The sequence below is a fragment of the Trichogramma pretiosum genome, unplaced genomic scaffold (assembly GCF_000599845.2).
Source record: "Trichogramma pretiosum strain Unisexual culture from Peru unplaced genomic scaffold, Tpre_2.0 scaffold3, whole genome shotgun sequence".
NCBI classification, from domain to species: domain Eukaryota; kingdom Metazoa; phylum Arthropoda; class Insecta; order Hymenoptera; family Trichogrammatidae; genus Trichogramma; species Trichogramma pretiosum.
The window spans coordinates 2,467,167-2,488,946 of NW_019641698.1; the positions used below are offsets into that span (position 1 = coordinate 2,467,167).

The 21,780-nt window shown below is 37.5% G+C and overlaps 1 protein-coding gene across 11 annotated transcripts; it reads left to right on the forward strand.

Annotated features, from left to right (window-relative positions):
• The first annotated feature begins 1,482 nt into the window (after positions 1 to 1,482).
• LOC106650457 (paired amphipathic helix protein Sin3a-like) lies at positions 1,483 to 21,281 on the forward strand. Of its 11 annotated transcripts, none has more exons than XM_014368447.2 (16): positions 1,483 to 3,313; positions 8,823 to 9,274; positions 9,343 to 9,507; positions 9,582 to 10,054; positions 10,201 to 10,429; positions 10,504 to 10,788; positions 10,910 to 11,302; positions 11,521 to 12,453; positions 12,525 to 12,765; positions 13,177 to 13,551; positions 13,625 to 13,794; positions 13,877 to 14,071; positions 14,161 to 14,505; positions 18,834 to 19,018; positions 19,093 to 19,249; positions 19,323 to 21,281. In XM_014368447.2, exons 2-16 carry the CDS (start codon positions 8,843 to 8,845, stop codon positions 19,587 to 19,589), a joined length of 4,845 nt encoding a protein of 1,614 aa, XP_014223933.1. In that variant the 5' UTR covers positions 1,483 to 3,313; positions 8,823 to 8,842; the 3' UTR covers positions 19,590 to 21,281. The 11 variants fall into 11 exon arrangements, 9 of the variants coding, with proteins under 9 accessions (XP_014223933.1, XP_014223932.1, XP_014223940.1 ...); XM_014368446.2 differs by lacking the exon at positions 1,483 to 3,313 and adding an exon at positions 7,093 to 7,595; XM_014368454.2 differs by lacking the exon at positions 1,483 to 3,313 and adding an exon at positions 7,093 to 7,595 and having other exon boundaries at positions 14,161 to 14,436.
• The last annotated feature ends 499 nt before the right edge of the window (positions 21,282 to 21,780 follow it).

Sequence of the window (21,780 nt, forward strand, 5' to 3'; positions counted from 1 at the left end):
CTTCAACATTTACTATGTTACAAAGTTGTAATAACAATCTTTCATTGGAACTCAGCAGCTGATTGTGATGTATCTGATTGTAGCTGTTATCTTTTATATTTTTGTTTATACTAAATATCAGTATTTCAAAGCGACTCAATAAGAAGTGTTGTGCAAAGTGTATAGTTATTGTACATTTTATAATGTTTAAATTATGCTGCAGTGTCTATACCATCTGTCATAATGTTTGAAATACAAGAATGTCTGTGTAAATTTAAGGCAATTGTAATGAATGTCAAAACTTGACTTGATGACTTTTGAACTGGTAATAGAGACAAATAAGTTTTTAGGATTTCTATTATAGAATCTTTGTTTCTATTAAGTTATATTCTATTAATAGTTACTCAAAGTTCACTAAAAAGTTTACAGCTTCTCATTGATCAGTTGAATATTAATCAAAAGTCAGTAATTGTGAAATTTATGATGAAAGTATGCTTGTTACAAGTTTTAGCAGTAATCAGTAAATTCCAATAAACTTAATAGGTCAAAGGATAATCTGTATTGTAAAGGTAAAAGATTATAATGAGAAAGACATGAGAACTTTCTCTTGAGAAAAAGAAAAAGCGTATGAACGAATGCAGTGTATTACAATTTCATGTAAGTAAAGTGAGCAAGAAAAAGAGACATCGGACCAGAGCACGTTTTAGCGCGACAATATGGTTTTGTGTACATCAGCAAAGTTCTTTAACGTAACAATCGTATACGGCCCTGGGGCCGACAATATAGCAGCTAAAGTTTCTCTCTCGTACCAATACAGGCTCGCGCGAAACGCACATACATACACGCTCGAGGAGCGTACGAATAAACGAGCGCATGTGTACTTTATGCACGTATAGGTATACGCACGTACACATCGAAGAGTGTGCGAGTATATATAGCCAATCGCGATTCGAGATATGCATGTACACATGTACGTATGCACACACAACGACACAGCGTCCAAGTGTAGTAGCAGCAACAGCAGCAGGAGAGGTTACGAGGGGTGCCTCGCTATATTCCGCACACCCGTCTCTGGCTTGGAGTTGGCTTGCTTGCTGCTGCTGCTGCTGCTGCTATACCTCTCTGTGTTTATGTTCGTGTGTGCGTGACGTATAGGTTGCTGGTGTGTGTGTGTGTGTATGCGCGCAGCGGCGAAGCAGCAGCCAACCAGCCAGCCAGCCAGCCAGCCAGCCAACCAACACAGCCAGCTAGCAGCTAGCAGCCAAATCCAGTCAAGTCAGTTCCTTGTTTGCCATACCGCGTAGAGCGTTACCTTATTGCCGATGCATCGCGCGCGATACATATAGGCATCGCTTTTCTGCACCAGCCACAATTACATAGTGTGTGAAGCCTCAAGAGCAGCAGCAGTTTTTCAATTCTGCGGCTCCGAAATTCGTGCTGGGATCGCTCGATTTATCATGTGCAGTGGTGTCGTCCGAGTTTTCGCGCAAAAGTCATCGCGAGATTGTCTGCAAAAAAACGACGTTATGGACAGTCTATGGAGTAATAAAGCCTAGGCGTGCGTTAACTCACCAACACACACATACGTCGTAGCGGGCAGAGGCACTACACACTCGAAGTCGGAGCACATACATATAGTTGCGTGCACTTGGATACGTGCGTCGTCTGAGAGACCCCCGCAAAAGAACATTTTGCGAGAGACGACGGCGAAGAACCATTTTTGCGTGTGTGGTGTGCTGTGTGTGTGTGCGTGCGTGCATGCACGCACGAGTTTCGTTTGATGTAACTATTATACACCGTCGTTGCTGCATATGCAATCGGGTGCCCGCGCGTGTGTGCATATTGGAGAACTTGAGCTCGGCACCTAAATAAAGAAGAAGAGAAAAAAAACGCCAAGAAGTTGTTAAAGTTTTATGTGCGTGCGCTCTCTCGGTGTGTGCGGTTGTGTGCGAATGCTTTGCTGCGATGATTTTGGTCGGCAGCAGCAACAATAATAATAATCAAAGAAATAGTAACTCATCGGCGAATAAAGTGCTAAGCAGCAGCAGAAGCCAACGTCGTAACAGCAGCAGCAGCAGCAGCAGTAGCAAAGGTGAAGCAAGAAGAAGCGTCGGCGAAATAATTGTTACTGAAAAATTCGAGGAGAAGCGTTTCAACCGCAGCAGTAGCAGCAGACTGAAGCAGCAGCAGCAGTCTGACTCGTCGTCAGCAGCCGCAAAGACGACGACTGCGTCGTCGTCTACGTTCTGGTTGCGTTACGATAATACTCTTGCAGCACGAGTCATGCTTCGACCTCGAATAATGAAGAAAAAGTTGTGCCGTAGTAGCCCCGCGTCGTCGTCGCCGTCGTTTGATAACCTGCGTCACAGCAGCATTGTGTTCAACCACGGATCTGCCTCCTCGACTGCAGCAGTGCGCGTTCTTGTTGATTCGCCGTTGTTGCTCTTCTCGTGAGTGCATCGCGTCGTTGTTGTTCGTCGCCACACTCGACGAAATATAATACACAAACCTCGTCGAACCTCTCTAAAAGACTAATAAAACGTATTTACTTGGCTCTGCTGTGTTTCATTCTTATATATGCGAGCTATATGTATCAAATACATATATAGGTACTCTCTCTCTCTCTCTCTCTATCGTATTCACACATACGTATATGCAGCTCTATAAAGGCGCGAGCGCGCGCATTACGCACACAAGCTCAAACAGACAGAACATTGTGATTACATACGTATAAGTGTATGAACGTGAAAAAGTGCGTTGCGTGCCCAGCAGGAGAAAAAAACAATAATTAAGAGTTGAAAAAAAAGTTTGTTGCATCGGGCCGATCGAAGGACAAAGCCAGCCTAAAAACGAGAACAACGTCGTCGTCGTCGCCGTCGTCGTAGTAGTCGGCAGTCGTCATCATCTTTCTCGTATATAATACCTACACTACTGCGCGAAACCAATACACGCGCATATTCGCGCGCATATACAGCAGCAGCAGCAGGCCAGACAGGCGCAAGCAGCGGAGAGACAGGCAGACAAACGTATAAAGCTTGTGTGTATGTATACACGCTCTTTCACACACTCATACAAGAACTCTTGGAAAGAAGGGGGGGGAAGGAAAGCAACATTACCTATAAACCCAAGGCAACCCCAAGTGTGCAAAGTGTATATAAAATACATGTATGAAAATATATGCATTTGTATGTGTATAAGTGCAGATGTCAAGTGACTCCAAAATTTTGTACATTAAAAAAAATTCGCTCGCCTAAAGGTTTATCAAAACATTGGTTACTTTGACAGAAAGAGAGTCAACCGAGAATTCAAGGAAAAAACAGAGCTTTAATCGAAGGTACGTTGTGTTTTTTTTTTCATTCACGCAGCACGAATTGCAACAAACGCGGGCATTTCATTTTACAAGCATACAACACAACGCACCAAGTATATAACACACGCACACTCACACACACATATACACGCGCGCGCGCGGCTGCAGCAACAGCAGCAGCCAGTCATACTGCTGCGGTGCTTCTGCGGTGCGAAACGTTGAAAAGAGTATAAGAACGAAAAAGATCGGACCCGGCGCAACGCCACACACGTATTACACACATCGTCTCGTCCTCTTTATCTCGCTCTCTCGGCGTGTTCTTTGGCGAATATACACACACATATAAATACAAACGGTCCACTCTCTCTCGTTCAACGTACTTTTCTTTGCTCCTTTTTTTTTGCTCTCGCTGCTCTTTTCGCGTACGTGCGCGTGTGTATATTATAAATATAACGCACAAATGCAAAACGCGATCGTGAACATGAGTGTGTGGCCTTAATAGGTCTCGGTGACACCGCGCGCTGATCGTTACACGGATGAAAATAAAATGAAAAAAAATGCAACGAAAAAGAGTTTAATTATTATAACATCGCGAGTGCGAGTTACAATACAATCGGCTGGTTTTACGTCTTCTGCATTGTAAACGTCGCTTCGTCGTTCGTCGCTCTCTCTCTCTCTTGCTCGCTCTCGTAAAGACGTATTATATCGGCTATGTGCTGTACGCGAATGTGTGAGTGCGCGCGATTATGTGTGTGCATGTATACACAGAGCGAAAGTAGCGCTTCGTGACTGGCGCGCGCGCGCGCGCGACGCTCGTGCGAGCTGCTGACTTGCTGCTGCGGGCTGCCTCCTCACACACCGAGGCCCTATATATACCGCTGCTGGCTTATGTTGTGTTTTCTGCGAGCGAATTCGGAGTGATTCTATACTTGTATACAAGTCCACGACTCCTTTTTTTTTTGTCTGTTACTTCATGCGATCTTTTCTCTTTTCGTACCGATTAAACTCTGTGTTGTGTGCGTCGACGTCGTTGATTCGCGCTCATCGATGCGATTACCCTCGATCGATTTTTATATTATGCTCGCTTACTACAACGAGCGAGCCCTGCAACCAAGCCCTTTGGCCTTTAAGTGCAAGCGCGTCTCTGAAGTGTACACACACCCTCACGCACACACGACGAGCTGCATCGTCGCGCCGAGGGCCTCTGCATGCGAGGCAGTATATGCATATTGTGTGCCGCCATGTATATCTCTATCTCGCTGACCGAAAACATGCAGCGCAAAGAGTACACAGTACACACTGCAACTATATATATTTCTGCTGCTGCTGTTAGTATGCGTGCAGAGAGCACATAATATAAGAAGGGAGGGAGAAAGGACAGTCACAGACAGCCGCAAAAGTAACAGCAGCAGCAGCACACGGCGCGTCGTTTCCTGTCCGATCGCGAATACCTTGCTGCTGTTGCCGCCGCCGACACCGCCACCGCTACCTCCGTCGCTGTGCAGTGTGTGTGATACAATTTACCTCGGGTTTTCGGTGCTTTTCAAAATTTCTCTCTCTCTCTCTTTCCGTGTATTTTGCGCACGTACACACGCATACACTTGCACTCCTATGCAGACACATGCCTCGCTCGAATTCGACTCCTTTTTTTTTGCCGTTGCCGTTATGTAACTCGTTGTGTGTACTTCACCTTTACGGTGCTGTATACCGTACACGAGAGCCGAAGTGTGCCTCGGCGTCGTACGCACATGCCCAAACACGAAGGCCCGCGCGAAGGAATTTCGAAATTTTATCAAAATAAATGTACGGCAGCAGGCGGACACACGCAAGAGAGTTTTAACTCGTTCGCGATCATATGCTACAGCAGTAGCGCGCCCGAGCGCAAGTTTTCCATGCCTCTCTTTCTCTCGTGCACTGCGCTGCGCTGAGCTATATGTATGCCTACTTACGAGCAGCTACATTGGTGCGCGCGCCTTTGACGCTTCTATAAATATGGGTGTGAGACTGTGTACGTGCGTATACGTGTTGGTCGTCGTCGCCGTGCAACTATATTTGTGAATTGCGGCTACCTAGCATCGTCGTTGTCGTCGTTCAAGCCGCCGCCGTTATGATAACGGAAAGACCAGCTGGTCGTTTTATTATTATATAAACTCGACAACAACGGACGCCTACGTACAAAAAATGCACGCAGAAAGTCGAGCACTCGCATCAATGTATGACAAAAAAATATGCACGCAGTCGCACACGTTCGGAGTTGTTATACGCGTAGTCATTGTACAATACGCACAGCAGCAGGCCAGCAGAAGATAATCGACTCGAGGCTCCTTTCATCGTCGACGTATTATTATTGCGAAACTCACGCGATTGTACTCGCGTTGAAATATTTTCTTTTCAGCTAGACATTTAATGTAATATCGAAATCGGAGCTTCTTGACGACAGCAGTAGCCTAGCACGTAGCAAAACGTACAAACACACATGCACAGACACACATACACGCAGACTGGCAGAGCTGTAGCGAGGCGCCTCTCGTGGCGACCGCCCGCACTCGACTTGGCTATGTATATAGTTCCCTCCCCCTTTATAAGCTTTGGAGCTCGCGCTATAATACTTGCGAAGCAGCAACAGAAGCAGCAGCAGCAGTTTTCGTATTCGCTCTTTTTTCCGTGATCTATGTATACCTACTTATATACGTTGGGGCGTGCGTGTGTGTGTGTGTGTGTATGTGTGCAAGCGCGAATATTTCTCGTCTGCTGTCTCGTTTTTCAATCTTCCTACATAGACGCGAATTGGGATTGTCTTTATATTTAGAATTTTTCATCGCGCCTGGTGTATGTTTATGTCGAGAGGCTCTCGTGCTCGTGATACGAAATACCGAATAGAAGATGCCTCACGCGCGCAGGTCGATTAAAAACCGATAAATACTCAACAATTTTCATGTCGCGCGTGCCCGAAGAAAAGCTCATAGCTCTGTGTATCGTACGATCATCGAATCTCTGCTAGTAACGAACCTCGTCAAAATCAAAATGAATGAAACCTTGAAATAATTCTGCAGCATAATAGGTATACATTGTGTACGGAGACGATCTAGCTCTCACGATAAACACAACACCTTACGCGGCCTGAAGTTTATGCCATTAGGCGCAAGCGCAAGGTGATGCTCGGATGAACGGACTATAATAATATGACAGTACATGCACACACAACATTCTATGCTATAGGCATATATAACACACATTTGCGCGCAAGGCGATTCAAAAACATACATAGCTGCGTACGATGCTTTAGTACTCCCACTACCTATACATCTGGGGTATCCATATACACCGATCCTCATCCAGATCGGGCGCGATGGTCGACTCGTCGATCTCTATGTATACACTCGGCGCGAGCGTCCCACTATACCTATAATCTTCTTTTCTCTCTTAAAAAATATATAATATAAAGATGTGTGTATATACTCGTTACTATACATCCCAGATCCTATACATTTATAGGCACCTTCGCCCGTACCAACATATATACGACTATATTCCAAACGCTGGATTTCGAATGAAACGAAACGACACACAACAGGACGCCGCCGCGGCGCAGAGATACGCGTGCGCACACACGTATTACCATCACTAAGATACTTCGGATCAGTTATTTAGCCCGCTTGATGCCACACACACTGTAGAGTATGTAGTTGCGACGATGTATAGTGTGTGCCAGCAGAGCAGTAGCACGCACTATAGAGCGAGGCGCGCGTGTCGCCCTCCATCTGGCCATAGACTGAAAACTTCTCGCGCTCGCCGTGTATAATAATCTCCGCGCTGAATTGTACACTGCCGTAATGTGTTTTCTCCTGCAGTCGTCATTCGGGATACCAACGCGTTATCGTGTGTACGCGTTTTCTTAAACCGACGTACGTGGTGATCCATTGTTCGAGGCATAGCTTGTAATCTCATTTTCAAACCCGTCGGAGGGATGATTTATATCTAGCTCTGATAACGAAATATAGTTAGTGTGTTGAAAATACAGCTCGAGAAATATACTGCTAGCACGACGAAATCTTGAGAGAGTTCTCTCTTTCTCTCTCTGTTCGCGAGTGTGTGTGCGTGTCAGTGGGCATTGGAAAAGTTGCTCGTTTTTCGAAAAGTCGTGTCGTCGCCAAGCCATCAAGCCAAAGATCCTACGATAATTGATATACAAGGATCTGTGTTTGTTTAAAAAACTCTCAGCGTTTGAAACAGCCAGGGTTTGAATTATTGATACGTCCCCAGTCAGGTACAATACTGACACTTGAAAATTCTCTCGATTGCTTGGGTAGGTTTACACATCACATCTAATCATCATCATCAAATTCTATAAAGGTCGCCTCTCGTTCTCGAGAGGTGCAGCTCGACGATTTCGTGTGCCCCGTAGTATTGTAACGCGCGTGTGGTGTGCCTCGAAATATTATTGCGTGCCGCTCGACGACGACGACGACGACGTCCATATATACCGAGACTCAGTGCTGTGGCGGCTGCTGTAGTGTTGTTGCTCGAGGACAGATAAATAACGATCACTCTACCGGATAAAATGCCATGCACTGCAGTGACCACGATACCGCTAGAGATCGAGGCAATTTTGACGGACGCTCGTGATAACAATCCAAGCCGGCAATCGATTACTTGATTGTCGACCCCAGCTCTCTCTCACTCTCGTTGTAAATTGTGTATACGTGTGTGCAAGTAAGTGAGTGAGTGAGTAAACGGGCAGTGAACTTTTACAGTGCCTTCACGCAGTTTATTGTTCATACACATAATACTGTTGCTGGTAGGTTAACTTCGTTCACTATAACGTCAACTCTCAACTCTCTTTTCCTGTACATACTCTCTCTTTCTCTCTCTCTCTCCTATCTATGAACGTAGCTTGGCTCGTTTTTGAGACGTTGCGTCCATTCATATCATATATTTCAGCTAAATCTCGTGTCTCGATTTTGTCCCTGTATGCGTTCGTCTGTCTAGCTTCATTTCACCAAAAAAAAAATTCGGCCGCTATTCAAAACTCTCTCATAACACCACGAAACCTATCGGTACAGACGCATTTTACGCACACGTTGCACTCGATTGCGAGGTTAGAACGAGCGAGGCACAACACGCCGTCACTTGGCTTGGCTGCCATGTACAACATGAAAACCGGAACAGCAGATATAGATATAGCAGCGACTCGCGTCGAAAAGAGCGCGGGATTATGTCAGCTATTATATTTTGGTGTGAAATGCCCATGCGTGACTGGATTTTGCCATACTTGGTGCTGTTACGATTATTATAACTGTATAATAACTTTATCACGTGTACGCGTACGTAGTAATGGAGACCCCCTCTGCGCAGCGTATTTTTGTTTTGATTTGCTCCGATTTTAAACAATCAATAAATTTAATAACAGAAACACTTATAAACAAGTAAACACATACACACGAGATATGACAAACATGCGAATTGACCTAACGCATTTTCATCTTACCTGCTCTGCACGATTTGACAATTGGCAAATTCTTTTTTATTTCAGCATTTTCGATGTAAATTGAGATGAAACGCGTTCGCGGGGTGGAAGAGATAGGACCGCCAACCGCGTCACAGTCGCAGCGGCCGCAGCCGCAGCAACCTCAGCAACAGCAGCAACAACAGCATCAACAGCAGCAGCCACACCAGCAGCAGCAGCTGTCGCAGCAGTTGCAATTACAGCATCACAACGTCAGTGTCACGTCGAGCTCGGGTGCAGCCGTCGCTGTTGCTGGCGGCGGCCCCACTGCTGCTGTCGGTGTTGGCCCAGGATCGCAAATCGGTCAGACTATAGATTATTTACCTGGCCCGAGCACCTCGTCGGCTGGTATAAACGTTCAAGCTACCGGCAGACAATTGCAAGCAAAAGAGATGCCAGGCAGTATTCAATACTCGCAGTCGCAGCAGCAGTACCCTGGCGCGATTGTCGTTCCTAATTCTGCGACCGCTCCCATAAAGGTGAGTTTTATTTAATTACTGAGCTGAAATCACATTTTACTTTGACTGCATTGGCAAGAATGATGTAGACTGTTGATTTCCAGGGTTACGTGTTGCAGTCCAGTAATTCAAACAGTGGCTTTCCTGCTAACTCCTCATGTGCCGCATCTATACCAGCAGGGTTAGTAGTTCATAATGCTACAAATTTTGGAAAACATGCACAAGCTACTACCAGACCAGTTGGTCAAAGCAAAGTAAGGACAACCAAGTTTTAAAAGTCATTTACCTTACAGTATTGTACAATGAACTTCATTATTTTTTTTTTTAGATGGTACAAGGCAATCCTCCAACAATTCAAACGCAAGGGCATGTCAATCAAAATTCTGCTCAGCAGTTTCAAAGGCTCAAAGTTGAAGATGCGCTATCATATCTCGATCAAGTTAAATACAAATTTAGTGATCAACCCCAGGTTTATAATGATTTCTTAGATATTATGAAAGAGTTTAAATCTCAAAGCATAGATACTCCAGGAGTTATTACCAGGGTTAGCCATTTATTTAAAGGACATCCCGAATTGATCGTTGGCTTCAACACATTTCTACCGCCGGGTTACAAAATAGAGGTTCAGGCAAATGAACAAGGCTACGCTTTTCAAGTCTCGGTTAGCATGCCTAGTCCAACAGCCACTCACACCAATACTACATCTGCTCACCAATGTACAGTCAATGTTGGATCACCACCTATTACGAGTCCTCCAATCCAATTACCCAAGGCCCAACCTGTTGTACAAATAATGCAAGGGTAAATATCAGTTGATTCTAATTTATTACATTTATTTATAATAGTACAACATTTTAATCAAAGTTTTATTGATCAATTTATTCAAAAATGAATAATCAAACCTCTACAAGAAATATGTTCTTATTTTTGTTTTTTAAATATTTTAGGGGAGCAACTATTCATCCACAAATAAATAATATTGGCCCAAATAGCCTTCCAATGCATGGATCTGCATCACCAGTTCCTGCATACAATAACCATGTGACACAAGCGCAAGCTCAGGCTGTAAGCCAAGCATTGAGTCAAGCTCAAGATGGTGTACCAGTGTCAGGTCAACAACAGCAAAATCAACCAGTAGAGTTTAATCATGCGATTAACTATGTTAATAAAATTAAGGTAAATAACTTTTTTTTGTAAATTTTACAGTTCATGTTTCCATCAGCATTCATTTCAATTGTATTATTTCTCAGAACCGATTTCAAAGTCATCCTGACAAATACAAAAGGTTCCTTGAAATTCTCCATACATATCAAAAGGAACAACGAAATATGAAAGAATCAGGAAGTGGAAGTGGAGGTAGTGCTGCTGGTAGTGGCAAACAATTAACAGAAGCTGAAGTTTACAGCCAGGTTGCAAAATTGTTTGAAAATCAGGAAGATTTACTACTGGAGTTTGGCCAATTTCTTCCTGATGCTACTAACCAACAAAATGCACTAGTGAGTAATCCCGAAAATATGCAAACAGATCAATTTCTTGTAAGTTGTTTTTTTTCTTTTTTTTTCAAATTTTAATCTATATTCAATCTATCCTTGTATCTTCATTTTATTTTGAGAGATGAATTTAAGAAAATTTCTAATATAATTTCTTGTACCCCAGTCTGCGGTATTTCAGAATAATAAGGTGTGTAATGTTAATGATCACGCAACAATTGCCAAAAAGCCACCCACCCTGAAACAACAATACAATAACGCCGGCCCTGTACCTAGAGAACAAGGGTCGGTTATTCCTTTCGATGTACGTGATCAGCGAGAACGAGAGAAGGAACGTACTGGAATGAGAGAAGTCAATGTGCCAAGTCAGAAATATGGACACAGTCAGAATCAATTAAAAAGGAGTCCGTCATTTAATACTACAGTAACAACAAGTAATTCTCATCTTCCCCATGGTCCACCTCCTCCTAAAAAACATAAAGTAGCGTCTGTTCGGGATTTATCCATAGCAGAAGTAGGGAAGCATGGAACGTTAGCGGACTACGCCTTCTTTGACAAGGTAAATTTATCTTCAATTATTTAAACATTTTTTTCTAAGTTGGGTTGAAATTGTCAATCGTATTCAAAACATTGAAATAAAAAAAATAATTACACTTTCATTAAGATTATAAAAATTTATAATAAAAAAATTGCTCTGTAAAAATATGTAAAAAGTACCTCAAATCATCGTTGCTAAAGTGAATAAGTTTTTAATGTTTCCCAAATTAAATTTTACAGGTTCGCAAAGCTCTGCGTTCCCAAGAAGTGTATGAGAACTTCTTAAGATGTCTTGCATTATTCAACAATGAAATCATATCTAAGACTGAATTGGTTACATTGGTTACTCCGTTTTTGGGACGTTTTCCTGATCTTTTACGTTGGTTTAAAGAGTTTCTTGGTTATATAGACGCATCGACATCGCTCTCACCTTCTAACTCTAACTCTAATTCAGTATGCAACATTGAAGCAGTACCAAATAATGTAGTTAGGAGTCATCAAGACAGGCCTCAAGGGGATCTTGCAATGGAAATTGACTATACGGCATGTAAACGACTTGGTGCATCGTATTGTGCTATACCAAAAACTTATATTCTGCCGAAGTGTGCTGGTAGAACTGCCTTGTGTAAATCGGTGCTAAATGATACTTGGGTATCGTTCCCGACATGGTCTGAGGATAGTACTTTTGTTACGTCAAGAAAAACCTCGTTTGAAGAAATGATCTATCGTTGTGAAGATGAACGTTTTGAGCTTGATGTTGTAATTGAAACAAACGCCGCCACTATTCGCGTTCTAGAAGCGATTACTAAAAAAATGGCCCGAATGACGCAAGAAGAATTATTAAGGTTTAAATTGGACGATTGTTTAGGCGGAAATTCGCCTACGATACATCAGCGAGCTATTCGAAGGATTTATGGTGATAAAGCAGCAGATATAATTGATGGATTAAAAAAGAATCCAGTAGTCGCAGTGCCAATATGTCTAAGACGATTAAAAGCTAAAGAGGAAGAATGGAGAGAAGCTCAAAAAAGCTTCAACGCCCTTTGGCGAGAGCAAAATGAAAAGTTTTATTTGAAGTCTCTCGATCATCAGGGTATTAACTTCAAACAAACCGATATTAAATCGCTCAGATCGAAAGCCTTGTATAATGAAATTGAGCTCGTATATGATGAGGTAATAATCGACTATTTTCTTTTGAACAAATTTTTTTTATAGATAATTTTTATAATGTTTTCTATTTACAGAGACACGAGAATGAGGAAAATACTGGCGTTTCAGGAGATGAGGCTCATTTAACTTTACAGTATCCTCCTTTAACGCCCATTTTGAATGACGTGTCGAACCTTATTATCCATCATGTGAAAAGACAAACGTCAATACAGAAAGGGGATAAAAAACAAATAAAAGCAATACTGAAACAATTTGTACCCGATCTATTTTATCATCCAAGACAAGAACTCAGCGATGATGAACAAGACGAAGAAAGTAAGTACAATAATCCTTGACTTTACGGAGAAATTGTCGCTAATTTCTTGTTTGCATAGATACTAGTTGGCATTGAGTTGTGCCTTTAGTCAATCGTGGCTATGAGTATTTATCGGTCTGAAAAATTTTTACGCGATGCTTGAAAGTTTAATTTGTTGCTAAAACTAATGTTCTTGATAAAGTAATGCAATTTACATAAGAATGGATCTGAATTTTCATGTATTTATTGAAAAACTATTGTAGTTGTCGTCAAATTTAAACGGGAAAGATAATTAGTTTTTGTGGGCCACATAAACACCGTTTGTAATATATATGAAACGCGTACACAGCTCTTTTGCCATACTTACCCAATGAAATTGAATTTCAAATGATTCTTTGATTAAAATTTAATCTTGCTGTTGTTATGTCTAGACGACAAAGATGATGTGCCCTCCAGCAGTACGGGGAAAAATACACCTAATTTGGATGTTGGCTCTTACAATGCAGCCGGATTGCAAGGGAGCAATAAAAATAACGACAGTAAATCACCTGAAACGCCTTCCAAACATGACGAAGACAACATGAAAAGAATGATTCAAAATCATCATACCATGAGAGAACCTAATGAAGCATACGTCTTTTTCATGGGCAGCAATAACTGGTATCTTTTCATGAGACTTCATCAAATACTCTGCGATCGAATAAATAAAATGTATAATCGAGCCATGGTTCTTGCTGAAGAAGAAAGGCAGTATAAACAACAGAGAAAAGAAAGTACAGCGATTGCCCTTAGATTAAAGCCTAAAAGTGAGTTTTAATTTAATGTTAATTAATTTTATTTATTTTAACTCGAAATTTATTTATTAATTAAAATTTATAGATGTACATAAAATCGAAGAATACTACCCTGTTTTTCTGGACATGATTAAAAATCTTCTTGACGGAAATCTTGACGCTAATCAATATGAAGATAATTTAAGAGAAATGTTTGGTATCCATGCCTTCACTGCTTTTACACTTGATAAAGTTGTAATATATGCTGTGAGACAGGTAAATAATTTTTAATGATTTTTATTAATGGTATTTTGCATGAATGAAAAACATCGTAATAAAATCATCCGTTTCCACACAGCTTCAACATATTGTCTGCGATAAGCCTAGCGTTCAATGTATGGAAATATTCAGTCGAGAAAGAAAGCGACCAAAAGAGGTTTCTAGTACAGGTGGTCTGTGTCGGACCGCTTATTTAAGGACTGCCTATGAAATGGCATATTTCAGAGATGTCGAACGTTTAATGACTGACGAAAACATCTTCAGAATCGTCATAGTAAGTAGAATTTTAACATTTTAATTAAATTAATTTTTTTTATAAATCTTTTAAAACATCCAGTTAACTTTTCATTTATAAATTTACAGTACAAGAATTGTCTAAAAATGTTAATGACGATGATTGATGTCGAGTCCGAGGATAATACCCATTCGAACACTAATCGTGGTGATAGAGACAAAGAGACCTCAGTGATAGTGGCAGAAAAGTGGTCGTCTTACGTTGAGAATTATTCGGGTACGGCTAAAGGCAAATCGACGACGTCGTTAATAACGACGACGATTAGTGGTGGTGTAGGAGTGCCAGGACAAAGTTCCAAGGACGTTACTTCCTCAACCGATTCTAATGCGGCAGCTAGTCATCCTGTGAGTAGCGACCAGGCATCAAAGGGGGGGAGGGGAAGAAAGCGCAAGAATACTGACGTTAACAAGAAGGTATAGGATCCACACCCCTTGTTTCAAAACTTGCCAACGTTGTAGATATTACTTATCATTGCGCTCTAACGTGTGGCTTAACTATTTCTATTATCATGATTACTGCTATACATTAATTACTTACCATTCATCAGAATTGTGATTAAGTTATTGAAATCATCTCGATAATAGTATAATAGAAGTGAAAACGCGGTACAAATTTGTGATCATTTTCTCTATAATGAGCTGCTCCGCCCGGTATCCATAGTGGATACTCATAAACTAGATAAATTAGATGTATATAAATAATGCATCGATTACCTTTCGGGAATCATTTCATCTTGAACCACATTTATTAATGAAAACTTTGAGAGGAATTTTTGCGGCTCCGATAACAAAGGTTGTAATTAACGTATTACCCTATTACGTTTATATATGTGTATTAATCAGAGACAGAATAGAAAAATTGTACTACCTTCGACTTTTGATTCTAGCTTCTGATCATAGCGAGTACTTGTGATTTATTATATCGGAAATTATATATTTTAATATACATTGCAAATTATATTTTTTTAATTCTATGCAGATTCAATTGTAAACTACTTATGCTCGGTTCGAGTTTCGCTTTAATTTTTTTTAAATGTAGTCATATTGTATTTAGTAATTTCATCTTGTATTATACCGGTGCTTGTTCAATTTAGAAATAATCGAAGGGTTTTTTTCGAAATTCTGATATATGCATTTCATTGATTAAATTTAAATTGCCCTCAAAACGTATCCAGATACGGACTAATTCAATTGATTCGGTTATAAAAAATTTGCATTTTTGCATCCTACTCAACGCACAGTTACGTTCGTCTAGCCAAAGAGCAGCACTATTTTTTAAGAAATAGAAGAGAAAACTCGTAACGAAATTATTTATAATTTTAAATTGACCTTCTCAATTTTTCATTTTAGTGCTATATAATACTGATTGACCCCTGCATAATATTGTTCGTTAGTTTTAAATGAAATTTTATACACGAGTTATAAATGCTTTGACAAGTCTGAAAGAAGTATGAAACATACTTGATTGCTAATTTTTTGCATTTGTACATTTTCTATCCAACGTTACATTCGTGTCCCTTATCAGTTTTCACAGTGTGAAACAAATTGATACTAATACTTGAATCAAACATAACAACAATTTCAATTCTCTACGTATTGGAATTTCCTACAAAAAATCTGCAGCTTCAACGAGAGAAAATATAGGTCCATGTTGTCTATAAAATTTAAAAATATTAAGTATCTACAGACAGAAAGAGAGAGAAAATTCGTAATGTGCTATTCCGCGTTCGCTACTAACAATTTAAAATTAAGAACGTATCTTTCAGTGATAGAATCTAATAGGCATAGCGATCGCAGACTACATACAATACGAAATACAAGTTAATAAAGTTATTAACTTTTAATTTTTCGACGTGATTCCCGATACATATTGATAAGTACGATCGAATTAATTTATTAAACACGAAAAAATTGACATTGCCTTGAATTAAGTGAAAGAAATTAAATAAAAGTTACAATTTGTGAAAAATTGTTTGTAAATGAATAAGTCGTGTATGAGTGCGCGTGCGAATGTTATTAAATCGTAGAACTCAATAAACTAATTCCGTCGAACGAATGTTGAGGGAATCGCACCGAATTTTACTTGACTAGAAAAAAGTTGAATTATAAGAAGTTCCAGTAAATATTTGTAAATATAAAAATTAAATATATATTTATAGGAATCGAAGAGTGATACAGAGAATATGGAAGATATGTCTATAGAAAAAAGTCACAGTGACGATTTATAATGATTAATATCATTACCATAAACGTTATTATTACTACTACGTACTGCGTGTAAAGAACAACTGATTCGAGACACATTTAAATGAATCTCTCTCTATCTCAGTCTCCCTGCGATGATTTTTAGGCTCTTTAAAAATAAAACGTAGATCTGGGGCTTAGCGCATATACTTCTAAGGTAACTATTTTGTAAATATTTCCAAAAAAATTATACATAATTATGAATAATGTCAGTCTGCATCAGACTGTTGAGCCATGAATTATAGTGAAATGGTAGATTCAGCGTAAAAATTTCATATGGATTACATTTTAATTCTTATTGTTTATTTCTTTATGGCTCAACAGCCTCACAATAGCTCTTGTAAATATAATTTCTTTTTAATATAAAATATACGTTGTGTTAGCAGTTCTTTTTTATACGCAATAGACACAAAAATATGTAGAAAAGAAGTAGAACTGCGCCAAAAAAGTTCACCTGCGGTACAGAAGAAAAAGCGCGTGTAAAGAAAATTCTTTATTAACTATTGATTGCGATTGGGCGAGAGAATATTCTGCAATGAAGTGTACAATTTCGTGGCACACATTCACGATTCGGTCCAAAACAAGAGCGTATCTACAAGTTCTTCCAAAACAGTTACGATTACGAGGCTGTAGTCATTTTTACTCAAAAAATTCGATTCCTTACGAATTTTCACTTTTCATATGAGAGTCAAGATTTTCAAATAAAGGAACGCCGTAAACGACGAAGACGACGACGATGGTTAATTTTTAGCATATTACATGTGAAAAGTAAAAGTTAGCAAGTGTTTACTATACATTAAATTTTTTGTACAATAATATTATCGTCGGCATTTATTGTAATGATTATCAACGTTATATTATGTGTGTGTGCTTCCTACGAAAATCAGTCATTAAAGGTGAAAATTATGGCCATTTCGTTAACTGAATGGGAAAACATTTTTGTACATATAAATATGAAGAGATTTTTAAAAAATCCTCGGATATAACTGTAATATATTAGTTATTTTGTTAACTGCAAAGCAATTGTTTTTTCTCAATCGTTTTTTTTTTTTTTTGTACGTAAATGAAAAAAAATTTTTTGTCACCGTGCATATAGGGTGCGCTCGAAAAATTGTAAAAAAAGTTTTGTAAAAATGAAAACGTGTGCGCGTTCGTGAAGAAAACACATTGTTCCGAATAAAAATGTCTCAGACCCTGCTCTCGCCTATTCCCGTCTCACATATTATATATACGTATACATTCTTCATTAAGAAACGAAGTATGGAAAGAAACGTTTTAATCTTGACCCCTGTACGATTATATAGATAGATAGATCTAAATATTATACTAAATGAAATAAAAATTATATTTTGTATCTTTCAACATGAAAATATGAAAAAGCAAATAATTATAATGAGAAGAGAATTATGAAAACACAAGGGAACAGCTGGAATAAAAGATATAAATGCTATTATTCTAGTAAAATACGAAGTGGAAATATCCAAATTAAAAAAAATAATAATTGAAAAATATAAATGGCAACAATATTGTATAGAAAAGAGATATTGAAATACATGAACGATGCTTTTAAACATCTACTTGTCTAAGTTATCATTTTTGTACAACACCACAATTTGCATGTATTTTTTTATTCTCATTCATAAATTTTTTTTTTTCATTTAGTTTCATTTCTCTGTTCAGTTTCTCTGAGCTTTTTTTACTACTATCTAAATTTTTGTGTTGTTACATAAATATGCTAAAGCATCCACTTCTATTAATTTTGTAAATTTATTTGATCATAAAAAGGAGGTATCTTTTCTTAGTCAATAAGTTATAACGTTTTGCTTTTTGTTTTAATAAATACAAATACTTAGGAACTAAAATTAAGTAATTTAAGATCTGTAAGCTTTTTTTAAACAACTGTTACTGGCTTGAAAAAAAGTATTTATTTAATGTCGAATTAATTGTTTATTTTCTCTACGTTCTGTGATTTATAAGTTACTTTTATTTTCTCACGTACTCGTGTATTCATTATACTGCTGCATGAAAAAATAAAAACTTTTACAAGTTTTGTCAAGAATAAAAAAAGGAAACGAAGAAAGTTAATAAAATTAAAAGCATCGATAAAAATAACTGTCAACGTCAAGTGTCAATTTATTTATTTCCAACCTCTCAGGTCGCTGAGCTATGTATACAGTTTTTTAAAAAAAGGCGAATTATATTGTTATTTCGTTTTAAGATTAACTTATTTAATTTTCTGTAATGAGAAACTCGTATTTTTATTGATCAACAAGCGATAATCACAATTTTCAACATCGAGATATTTCATACTTTATTATTTAAGTTAACATTCATTTCATTGGTAATCATTTGATTTTAGTTTTAGTTTTTACCAAAAAGCCACAATAATTTTTTTTAATTTTTTTCGTTAGATTTTTTTCAATTTTAAGCTCGGTCTATAAGGCAATAAATGAAAGGAAAACTGTTAGAAGGTAAAAATTTATTGGGATTTGTTGTAGGTTGATGGGAACGGTTGGAACAGTGGACACAGCAATGCAGTCAGCGGCAGCAGTGGTAGTGAAACATTAAGTACATTTTTGAAGGGTCGAAAACCAGTCTTTATTCCTCGCAACTTAACTAGGTTCAAAAGGTTCCATCCGCATTACAATGAGCATAATAAGACAAAAAAATTATTAAACGTCGAGTATGTATACTTTTTTAAATTAAAAAGTTGGTTTGATTCACAATAAAAAAATTAATTTGGAATAATTTTTGCAGAACAAATAAAGAAGCAGATACTGAAGCATCACGGTCAGATATCGTTACGTCGGAAGAAACTCAGTGTACATTTAATATTGATAATTACCGCCTTATGTATGTTGTAAATCAAGAAACCATTGTCTACAGCAAGGGTTGTCTATTCAAGGCTCGACAGGTAATTAATCATTAATGCTTTAAAGTTGTTTAATTATGTTTACATAATTTAAAAAAAAAATTTATTTCATCAGGACCATCCTAAAGTGACTAAATCTAAGGGCAGCAAGTTCCAACGTTGGCATTCTAATTGGTTGGCGAAAAATACAACGGACCAGCAGCTCCGACACTGCCAAGAATGGTTATTAGGTGCATTTGAAAATTCGTTACCGCATAGGACGCGGTTATTCACTGATAATAGCGTCGATCACACTCCGTATCGACCTTATAACCGTTACAGGGTCGACTTTTTAGTTTCACCGGCTGAGTTAAAATTGCAAGGTTCAAAAAGTTCTACATGATCAGAATTTAATTTTTCGCTTTTGAAAGCTTTTGTACAATAATGCAAAATGATGTTATTACATTAACTATTGTTCATTACTATTATTATAATTATCATTATTATAATTATTAATATTACCATAATTAAAATTAATTTTTATTATTAATCGAATGTATAGTTGAGCAAATTCAATGCTTGAAAAAACTCGATCTTTATGAAAGAAACAAGCCAAGCTTGTATTTGAGTAGAAATAACATAATTTAATTTCACAATATAAATTATTATTTCAAATATATAACACTTAAAGTGTTGCTCAGACATTATAAATACCTAATGTAGCACTTGAGAGTCGGTGCATTGACAATCGTTGATATCGTTACACGATTCATCAGTTATTAGATTGTAATTAGATTGTACATACATTATACATGTATACTGCTCCTTTGCAACAATTATAAAGTAATGTTATTAAGATAGTAAATATTTCCGTGTGATAACGAGAAGGAAAGTAACTGATTATTTTTATCTTACGATGTAAATAATTTTTTCACATGTATAAATCCAAGATCGTTATTCATGTCTAAAAAGGCTATTGATCAATCGTTTATTTCGTTGAAATAATAAGCGATCATTACAATTATGATTCATTATACTTTGTGTTGTGATTGATTTTATTATTGAAATTAGGTATTAAGTTTTTTTTTAGATTTAAGTATTGTCAATGTGTTTTTCAATAAAAAGTATCTACGTATCTTCATAACTATACATTTATTGTATTTGGCTCCATGAAGATCAATAAGCTTAACGATGAATGGATGATGAAGCTAGTGTGCTCGCACACATATAAAAACATATAAGTAGATATATATTTATATATCAATTGATCATGTTAATGTATAAATATATATTTTATATATATATATTGTACTTCTGTAGCTAATGCTAGCGTTATAAAGATTATCACGATTATCGTGGACTTTTTACTTTCGATCAATACATCAACTCTGACAAGTTCATAAAAAGGAGGTATTTTATTTTTTTCGTTATTTCTGCCGACCATAACTCAAATATATATTTATGTAAGTTTAATTGAACTAATGAGTAATTTTTTATTTTTTCAAATAACGCATTGTATTCTTATTATGCAGCATCTTCATCATTTTTTTATTATCTATTGAATTATGACAAAAAAATTACCATATAACTCGTTAAAACTGATACGTTGAAAGTTGTCACTTATCAATGCAGCACATTTTATATACAGACTTTTGTTATAAATATTTACTTGATAGGACTGGCATGTACATATTAGTCTTATGATTTTACAATTTAAGTGTATTATAAATACAATTCGTGCGAATCCGAATGAGCCTGTATTTTTACGTTTAAATGTACAGGCTATCGTTAAAATGACTATAATATTAGCTGTTATTAAGGAAATAACTTATATCTTCTTAAAGGATGTGAAGTACAAGAGCATTTTCATTGACACAACTCATTTGAATCATAAAACATGTCTATGTATTATGATCAGTGAGGTGTATTTGTAAGAAAATAAAAAAATAAGATAAAAGTAAGTGCATTTTCAAAATGCAGTAGAGATTATAGCAACATGAAGAAATAATAAGTGTGTTATCATATTATAAATATCTGAACAGTTATTTATTACTTGTATATATTTTACACAAACAATAAACTTCTTATCTAAACATATTGTAGAATCAAATTTCCCTTACATGGTTTTATTTTTCTAGCGCAGTGATCAATAAAAATATTATCTTTAAAATATATATAAATTTAAAATCTCAACTTGGATTTCTCTACTTAACAATTAGTAAAGAAAGAGTCCTACAAAATATTTGTATCCTGACCTCTTCTAAAAAAAAAGAGGAGTTCATAATTCCTACAAGCTATTAGTGAAATCTGAATAAATTACGAAATTCATCAATACAATTTTGCAGTTAACAATACTGTTTTAGGATTGTAATACTTGCACAGTATTCTTGATGCTACAAATTAGGCTAAGATTGTATCATTGTAAATATGTATGAAAATTGGCTTTAAAATTTGAAAAAGCACTTTCCTAAAAATAACGAATAAACTTTATATTTAATATTTAAAAAGAAGACTCTATTCTGATGACTGCTAAAAAAAGTATTAAAAAAGTCTCAAATGTTTAAAAGTGTCCATAGAATTTATAATACCAGATA